The sequence below is a fragment of the Nicotiana sylvestris genome, chromosome 8, assembly GCF_000393655.2.
Source record: "Nicotiana sylvestris chromosome 8, ASM39365v2, whole genome shotgun sequence".
Taxonomy (NCBI): Eukaryota; Viridiplantae; Streptophyta; class Magnoliopsida; order Solanales; family Solanaceae; genus Nicotiana; species Nicotiana sylvestris.
The window spans coordinates 160,182,733-160,192,543 of record NC_091064.1 but is presented as its reverse complement, the minus strand read 5'-3'; the positions used below and the strand labels follow the sequence as shown (position 1 = coordinate 160,192,543).

At 37.4% G+C, this 9,811-nt stretch overlaps 1 protein-coding gene across 1 annotated transcript; it reads left to right on the top strand.

The window, feature by feature from the left end:
- The first annotated feature begins 6,178 nt into the window (after positions 1–6,178).
- Positions 6,179–6,625, top strand: LOC138875914 (secreted RxLR effector protein 78-like). Its single transcript, XM_070154793.1, has one exon. The coding sequence runs from the start codon at positions 6,179–6,181 to the stop codon at positions 6,623–6,625; it is 447 nt and encodes a 148-aa protein (XP_070010894.1).
- The last annotated feature ends 3,186 nt before the right edge of the window (positions 6,626–9,811 follow it).

Sequence of the window (9,811 nt, the reverse complement as noted above, 5' to 3'; positions counted from 1 at the left end):
GAGTTGCGCCTTTTAGACAAGAGGTTTCCAATCCCCTCATCAATCCTGTAGATTTTTTATGGCAACTAACTCACGAAATTTTCCTAGTGAAACTAGGGAAGAAAATTTCATTCGTTTGTTTTGTTGTCTCAGCAGGTCTGACCTCGAGGCACATGGATCGAGATGACATACGGTTTGAGTCTCAATCCAGAATAAAGAAAAGAAGAAAAGAACAAAAGAAGATGTTCCCAAATATCGGAACAAACAAAGGGCAGGTCGCTCAAAATTTGATCAAAATTCCCGAGCTCCGCCAATCCCGTTTTACTCAATACTGCAGAAATAAACAAGCGCCTACAACTTGCCAGCATCAAGATTCGGATCGAAGTCTACAAGCAGAATCAGCTAAGACCCAAGATCAAGTTGCAAAAGAATTACAGATAGGAATCTTGTAACTAGCGGTTGACAGGCATAAGTAGTTAGTTCAGTTTTAATTTTCCTTTGGTTGTAATAAGGCGGTCAGTAGAGCAGCAGTGGCAACAACAACAGCAGTAACATCAAGCATTGCAATCCCATGGTAGTCACAGCTACCAAAGTTTCCCAAACTACATTGACCTGATTCCTGTTTAGCCCAGGATATGTAGGAGATCTTTGAAGCAAAGATTCGGTCAAATCTTTCAAAAATGTGCTTCACACGGAGTAATCCAACAGGCAAAAATCGCTCATATCCGCTCACTTTATCTTTGCACGAAAACCTCGCATGTTTTCGAACAAAGTGGGGCAGCTGTGAGCACATGATTTTTGTTTACACGACAATTACTCCAAAAGAAATAAAAAAAAAATAAAACAAATGGTTTTGTTGTACAATTTTTGGAGTTTACGTGGCATTTTTGGTAGTTATTTGTAGTTTTGTTTGTGATTGTTTAGTTTTGTCGAATAAAATACAAAATATATATGTTGCATGTGAGTTTAGGATATCGTTCTACTATTAGGAATTAATCAAACCATAATTTGGTTTTAAAAGGAAAAATCACAAAAAATATGCATCTTTTATTCTATTTGTTGTCATTGAGTGATTTTATTTTAATTAAATGTTTAATGTGAGTGATAATTGTTGTTTGAGTATTATTTAATATTTGTATGGTTTTATTTTGATTTTACAATTTAGTTAGGAATTTTATTTAAATCAAAAATTAAAAGAAGGAAAAGAAATAAGTTAAATCGGAATTGGGCCATTTAAATTGGACCCAAAATCAGGCCCAAAAGCACTGCTTTGCCTGGTCCAGATCAGTTGGCCTTAGGGACATCCAAACGACGTCGTCTTGATCATGCTTGATCTGGGCCGTTGATCTCAGAATGATCAACGGCCAAGATCACATCTCCATACCCACGTTTAAACCCGACCCGTCTCACCCAGATACCCACCGGTCTCACCTAAACCCATACGGCGTCGTTTCTATTTAAGCTGGTTAATCCAAGCCATCGATTGTTGATGATCTAACGGCCTAGATTAATTTTCCCCCTAACTATATAAGCCCAAAACCTTACCCCACGCCCCCATCCGAACACCCCCTTCATCGTCCCAAACCCAAACCCAAACCCAGACCTCCCAAACCCTAGCCGCCCCTGTGCACTCTCACCGTAAACCTGGCGGCAACGATGCCGGTGACCACCAAAGTAACACCCCTGATGCACCTCACCACCCTGAACACGGATCTGTTACCCCTTGCCTCGAATCATTCCCCATCGCCTCGAATCTTCGTTTGAAGGTTCGAGCAAAACCCCGATCTACACCGACCCACCTCAGATCCACACCAGTTACCCTAGCCTCACTCGTGACCAAACCAAGCTTGGTTTGATCCGAATCTACCCACAAATCCCAAAACTCCAAATCTGACTGTTTGAACCGTAGAACACAAGAATTTTTGGAATCCGTTTAGATTAAATGGAAGGTTGGGGTCTAATAGACCTTAATCGAAGTGTTCTTGGTCGAGAACACCTCGACTAAGATCTGTTCGACCTCAAATGGGCAAATCCAGCTCGGGCCTGGGTCGTCTGTGTTTAAGCTTTTCAGAGTAAGTTCACTTTTCCTTTTTTGTTGTTTGTTTTAGTTTAGTTTAGTTTATCGGCATGGTTAATTAGTTTGTTTGCTTATTTCTGGGATTTTGCTGTCAGTTTTTCTCCATCTCCATAAGACCTTTTATTCGGTCGATTGTTATTCTGTTTATGGTTGAATACGTATAGTGATATACATATTTCAATTTGATTAATATCGTCGAATCGATAATGCCTGTGGTTTCCCTGTGTCGTGCAAAATTGTCAAAGACAGTTGATGCCCTATTTGTGTTGTTTGTTTGATCAACTATTTGTTCTATGTTATAATTAGTATAGTCGATTCGATACATGTCGTCAATTAGTCTCAGCTTGGGATGATAGTAATCTGACTCATGTTGTTTAATTTTATTAAGGCATTGTTTGAGTTAGCTAAGAATTGATTTTAACTGCTCGTGGTCTGTTAGTTGAATCAGAAATCATTTAAGGATTGGTTTATAGCTGCAGTTTAATATGGATTTCAGAGTTTAGTTTGAATTGATGGCATGTTCACTCATGTTAGATTTTGTACAGCATGTGCATTGTAGTTCTTTATTGAATTAAAGCAAATTTGACAGCATGTGCTGTCAGGGAATATTCAGGCTGCCCATACTTGCTAATTAGAATAAGGGACAAGCCACTTTAGCAATAAAAAAGGGGGCTGTCAGAGGAATCTCATAGGGGGGTACCTTTCTTTTAAACTCGTGAGTGGAAAAACAGAAAAGGGAACATGAGGGGAGTTCAATTGTTTAACAGGCTAGTGAATAGGCTGATTCTAGGCTATAAAGACAGCAAGAGTTAGGGAGAGAAGGTGGGGGGGGGGGGATTGAAGAGTTCAGGGGGTCAGACATCAAAAAAAAGAGTTGAAAGGGAAAAAAGAGGGAGAGGAGACAGAGTTTTGGAGAACAAAACTTAAAGAAAACGCAGAAAGAAAGCCTCCTGCAAAAAACTCTAAAACTCCAGAAAAAAGGGCACTGTTCCATTGTTTTAAAATTGACATTCAGTTTGAGATTTAGGCTCAGTCAAAGCTATTCTAGCTCTTTGGGATTTTCTTTTCTAAAACATTTCTGGATCTCTGAGTTTCACTGGGTTGTATCTTATTTGTCCCACACTGCTGATTCTAGTGCCACTGCTGTTATTTGTTGGTTACTGCTGCCATTTGCTATTGCTGATCTGCTATTTTCTTCTTCTTCTTCTTCTTCTTCTTCTTCTTCTTCTTCTTCTTCTTCTTCTTCTTCTTCTTCTTCTTCTTCTTCTTCTTCTTCTTCTTCTTCTTCTTCTTCTTCTTCTTCTTTGTGTTTCAACATCCAGGTACACAAACTGAATACACTGGTACATCTTGTAAGCTATTCGAAGCATAAATGCGAGAAATGGGAAAGATTTGAAGCTATAGTTTAATGCAGTCTTTTCCTTTTTATTGTCTGTATCTAAAACATGCTGTGCATTGCCTAGGTAAACTCTGCTTACATATTGGATCTCATTTGTATATATGTTAGCTAGCTACATGAACTAGGATCAGTTGGTTGTTGTTTATGTATAACGGGGGCTTTATCCTATAGCAGTTTGAGACGTAAACTATTTCCCCGTAGGCTTTTGTTTTAAATGGACTGATAGTGTAGTTATAACATTCTGCTAGTTCAATTTGGTCGATTAAACAGCATGTTCCAAATATGTATCAGGCCTTAGGCGATTACTCAATAGTTCAAACTATTTCATGTTAACAACTTGTTCATCTGAATTAGTAAAACAAAATGGGTTTCATTAAGCATCATTTTCATTCCGGATTCTTAAAAAGTTCAAACATTTGCAGAGTCATTTAGCTAAGCCCAACATCTAAATTAGGATGGCGCAGGTCCAGTTTCACCCCTTACACATCGGATCTGGGCCCATAATGGTTAACCAATTGCTCTTATTGTATCGTTTTCAGATTTAATGATTCACTTTCGAAACTTAGCTATAATAACTCGAAAGTATGTAAATAAAGTAGGACCTTATCTTCATTTATTTTAGAAAACGAAAAAAAAAATAGAAAACGTAGTCATGCTAAGATTATCCTTTTTTTTTAAAAACAATGAGACGAGCCTCGCCAAATAAAAAATGCAAATTGCGGGGCCCTCAATAACTGGTCACAATAAAATACTTAGAATTTGGGATGGACTGTTTAGTAAATTTCACTGCCTTCCCCAAAGATAATAAACGCGTTAGACTCTTTAGGCGCGACTTAATTAAATTACATTCTTAAATTCGGGTGCGCATTTATGTGACCCAAATTCAAATCTCAACGGAGTCGGACTGTATTAACAACCACGGGTGCATTGATTGTAACGTGGTTCGAGATGCACTTCCACGACCCTGCAATTCCATAATAAACGATAATAACAAAAGCGGTTTAAACCTAATAAAATCACACAAGTTATAACATGTATAAAAATCAGATATTTAGCCATTATAACAATTTAAGCGACCGTGCTAGAACCACGGGATTCGGGGGTGCCTAAAACCTTCCCTCGGGTCAACAGAATTCCTTACTTAGAATTTCTGGTTCGCAGACTTCATTTGGAAAGTCGAATATTTTCCTCGATTTGGGATTCAAGATAAACTGGTGACTTGGGACACCAAAAGCCAAACCTTTCCCAAGTGGCGACTCTGAATTAAATAAATAATCCCATTTCGAATATTGTCACTTAAATTGAAAAAACTCCCCCGCGCATTTTACCCTTCGGGGCAGGCGCGCAAAAAGGAGGCGTGGCACGTGAAAGTGAAGGGCAAGTGAGATATGAGTCAACAAATAGCTGGCACCGGTTATGAATATGTGATCGATGCTGAATAAGTTTCGAAGGCATTAGAACCGATGACGAAAATGTAAAAGGAAGATATCGGTTGAAAAAGACAGCATTCAATGAGCAGCAGTTACAAAATATCTCTTCGCATTAATGCCCAACCGTTATACCCATCAAGAGGGGTTTTATTATATTAAAGAAGAGTTTGATTTGGGGATCTTGTCTCCATGCATTGCACAATAAATATAAGAATTTGTATTCATTATACGACACGAAAAATCTTTCTATACACAAAAGGAAAAATCTATTCTCAAGCAGAAGCAGTTTTGGAGAAGCAGAAAAAGGTAGCTTCTTCCCAGAAGTACTTTTTGAGAAGCACTTTTGAGAAAAATACATGTAGAAACACTTTTTAAAAGCTTGGACAAACACTAATTGTTGCTTAGAAGTGCTTTTCAATTAATTAGCCAAACACATATTGTTTCTCACCAAAAGTATTTTTAGAAACACGGAAAATCTTTCTATACACACTTTTTAGAAACACGGAAAATCTTTCTATACACAAAAGGAAAAATCTATTCTCAAGCAGAAGCAGTTTTGAAGAAGCAGAAAAAGGTAGCTTCTTCCCAGAAGCACTTTTTGAGAAGCACTTTTGAGAAAAATACATGTAGAAACACTTTTTAAAAGCTTGAACAAACACTAATTGCTTCTTAGAAGTGCTTTTCAATTAATTAGCCAAACACATATTGTTTCTCACCAAAAGTATTTTTGAGAAAAATACTTGAAAAAAGCACTTCTCAAAATTAGCTCATTTTTACAGCTTGACCAAACATGCTATAAATAATATTGTAACTGGCAATATTTTGGTGTATTTGGTATTTAAAAAGTGATAATAAGTACTTTTATAATAAAATGACTGAATGGTAGAAATAAAATTGAGTTAGAATTAGGTCTTTTGCTTTGGGAAAGTTATACAAGCAAAATAGAAATTGACTGGTTGATTAAAATTAATTTTATTCGCTAGTCAAAAAGTATGTAAAATATATATGTAACTATCTCTCTCTCTCTCTATATATATATATATATGTATGTGTATATATATACATATACACACACACACACACTTATATATATGCACACACATTTTGTCAGCTATTATTTTTTGGAGTGGAGATGGAGCATGATGGTTCCTGTATACAAGAACAAGGGTGACATCTAAAATTGCAATAACTATCGGGGTATCAAGTTGCTTAGCCATATATGAAAGTCTGAGAGAGAGTGGTAGAGCTAAGGGTGAGGAGGAGTGTGTTTATTTTCGAGAATTAGTTCGGGTTATGCCAGGGCGTTTGACAACAGAAACCATCCACCTTGTTAGGAGATTGATAGAGCAGTATAGAGAGAAGAAGAAGGATTTGCATATGGTGTTCATCGACTTAGAAAAGGTGTACGATAAAGTTCTGAGGGAGGTTTTGTGGATATATTTGGAGGCTAGAGGTGTACATGTTACCTATGTAAGGGTGATTAAGGACATGCATGATGGAGCAAAGACTCGAGTGAGGACAGTGGGTGGGGACTCAGACCATTTTCCGGTTATGATGGGGTTGCATCAGGGATCGACACTCAGTCCTTTTTTATTTGCCCTATCGATGGATGTACTGATGCACCACATCCAAGGGGAGGTGTCGTGGTGCATGCTATTCACAGATGATATTATATTGATTGATGAGATACGAGGTGGTGTAAACGCAGTTAGAGGTATGGAGGTACACCTTGGAGTCTAAAGGTTTCAAGTTGAGAAGGACCAAGACAGAATACTTGGAGTGTAAGTTAGTGGTAAGACTCAAGGAGGAAAATGGGAGGTGAGGATGGACTCGTAGGTCATCTCTAGGAGAGGAAGTATTGAGTACATTGGGTCTATTATACAAGGGGATGTGGAGATTGATGAAAAGATGTCATATATCGTATTGGGGCGGGATGGATGAAATGGAGACTCGCTTCAGGTATTTTGTGTGACAAGAAGGTGCCACCAAAACTTAAAAGTAAGTTCTACAGAGTGGTGGTTAGACCGACGATGTTGGATATGGTTGAGTGTAAGCCAGTCAAGATCGCTCATGTCCAAAATATGAAGGTAGCAGAGATGAGGATGTTGAAATAGATGTGCGGGCACACTAGGTTAGATAGGATTAGAAATGAGTTTTTTCGCGACAAGGTATGTGTGACATCTATTGAGGACAAGATGCAGGAAGAGCGGCTTAGGTGGTTTGGTCATGTGAGGAGGAAGAGCCAGACTCCCCGGTGAGAAGGTGTGAGAGGTTGACATTGGAGGGCCTACAGAGAGGTAGAGGTAGGCCAAAAAAGAGGTGGGCAAAGGTGATTAAACAAGACATGACGCAGATTCAGCTGATCGAGGACATGTCCCTTGATAGGAAGGTATGAAGGTCGAGGATTAGGGCAACAGAGTAGGTAGTCTAGAGTGTTCATAATAGTAGTATTGACACACAATCCCACTTTCTGTTGTTAGTAGATTTTCATGACTAATCGTTATTTTCTTTTATTGTTGATCATCTTGATATCTCGTTGTTTTTATTCTGCTTTTATATGACTTTTTGGTGTTGTCCCTTCTTGTCAATATTTTCATTAACGTGGTGCTTATGCATTCCTTAGCTGAGGGTCTATTAGAAACAACCTCTCTATCCTCACAAGATAGGGGTAAGGTCTGCGTATACATTACCCTCTCCAGGCCCCACAGTATGATATAATATTGTGTATGTTACGTTATTGTTGTTATATTTTTTGGAGTGTCTAAAATTATACATTTCTCAAGTTATTTAGCGGATGACAAAAGATATTAAGAATAAACTTGGTCAAAACGAAAGTGCGTAAGTAAATATTATAAATTGGAGGTAAGAAACTTATGACTTTTAGATAATTTTGGTTTATAATAACTTTTGCTATTTACTAAACACATTTGTAACAAAATATTTAAACGCTAATTTGACTAACAAGCTTACTCAAACATACTCATCACCCTCCTCATCCAAATACTCATCTTGAATAATTTCTTCCTATTTAGCAATGTCTAAATCTGGCATCTTTCCTCTTCTTGTCAAGATCCTCTAGAACTGCAAAACAATTTGAGACTATGTTTTGTTGCGCCCCTTTCCTATGAGAAGTATGCCATAATTTTTATCAATTTATACATGACCTCAAATCCAAGAAATTACTTGTGACTTCCCTCAAGATTTATAAGACCAACTTGCAAGATGTTGTACTATCAAGAAGTTGTCCACAATGAATAACAAGATACTAAGGGTCTTTACCTTTATTGCCTTTGCCTATCATTCTTCTAGTAGTTTTGTGAAATTTGAAGCATGGTGGAGCACTATCGTTCCTTCTAATTCAATGAATATTGTGTTGACCTGAGCGGTATAGGTTTTGATGATTGAAAAAGGAACACATGTATGAATCAGGTCCATGGACACTGTACACAGGTTACGATCAAAATCAAGAAAAATGCATACATGTGCAAGAGATAAGTATAAGTAGTTTTCGGATAATCCCTGAATGAAAAGATTGCATATTTAATAAGGAGAAGAACTACTTGCTTGAAGAGAACTCTATCCAAGATAAGAAAATAGTTAGAAGTTGAAGATAACTAGAACTCTTTCACCAAGGAAGAGTAAAGCATCAGACTTGTAGTTAATATTTATTTTACTAACTCTATAAATATTAATGTTATTCTCTTTTATAGGTATTGCACATATAGTGAAGTTAAGGAAGAACTGAGAGCAAAATAGCAAGGCCTTTTGTGAGTAATTTCTCTGAGTTTTAAAAATGCGAACCTGAAGCTATAAGAACCAGTTTCATATGTCTGTCTATAATTCTAGTTCAATTGTAGTAGGAGCTTGTGAGTTGTACCTTTCAGATTTCTTTAGAAGCAAATTGTAATAGGTACATGAGTTGTACTTTTCAAATTAGAGTTAGGTTGAAGTCGTCGCAACAACCTGTGGCGTGTTGCTACAAGGGTTAGAGTTAATTCTTAGGTTTGTAAGAGCTTGTAAACATTGTTGTTTGCTCAAAGTTGTAGAGAAGCATTTGGGGAAAATCCTACTAGGAAGTAGGTCGTGATTTTTTTTACCTTTTGAGCCGGGTGTTTTTCATGTAAAAATACTTGTATTATTTACTTTCTACATTACTTATTCTACAACTGTAGTTTAAGGAACACATAGAAGAACCAGGTCATTCTATATTCTAATGCATGCAAAAATTGAACACCACACAAATTATCCCCCTCTTGTGTGGTATTGAAGTATAAAACAACAATTTGTATCAGAGCAGGTTATCCTTGAAGAGGCTAATACCTTAGCAAAAGATTAAGATAAGTGTACCATCAGAAAATTGGGAAGGACAATCCATTGTTAGGCCACTACTCTTCAATGGTCAGTACTACTCATGATGGAAGGTAAGGATGGGAGATCATTTGCAGGCAGAAGATTATGAGCTATGGGATAAAATCAATGATAGCCCGCTGACAAAACTCAAGAAGAATGCTGAAGGTAAGGATGTTCCAAAAACAAGAGCTGACTGCACTGTTGAGGATTTGAATAAGTGGGAGAAAAATGCTAAAGCTAATAAGTGGCTTATCTATGGACTTGGTCCTGATGAGTACTGCAGAATCCAAGGCTGCTCCACTGACAAGCAAATATGTGACGCACTGCAAGTTGCCCATGAAGAAAAAACTCAAGTGAAAAGATTAAAAGGAACTTTGTTGTTTTCATAATATGAAAATTTTGCCATGAAGGATGGAGAAACCATTCAGGAGAAGTACACAAGGTTAACTACCTTGACAAATGAATTGAGGTCTCTTGGAAGGATTATATTTGAAGAACAAAGGGTTGAAAAGATCCTAACTAGGGTTTTAACAGTCACTTGGGAAAGCAAGATCACAACCATTCAGGAATCAAAGA

Excerpts from the sequence above, each read along its gene's own strand:
- LOC138875914 (XM_070154793.1), top strand. The coding sequence starts at position 6,179 with ATGCCAGGGCGTTTGACAACAGAAACCATCCACCTTGTTAGGAGATTG.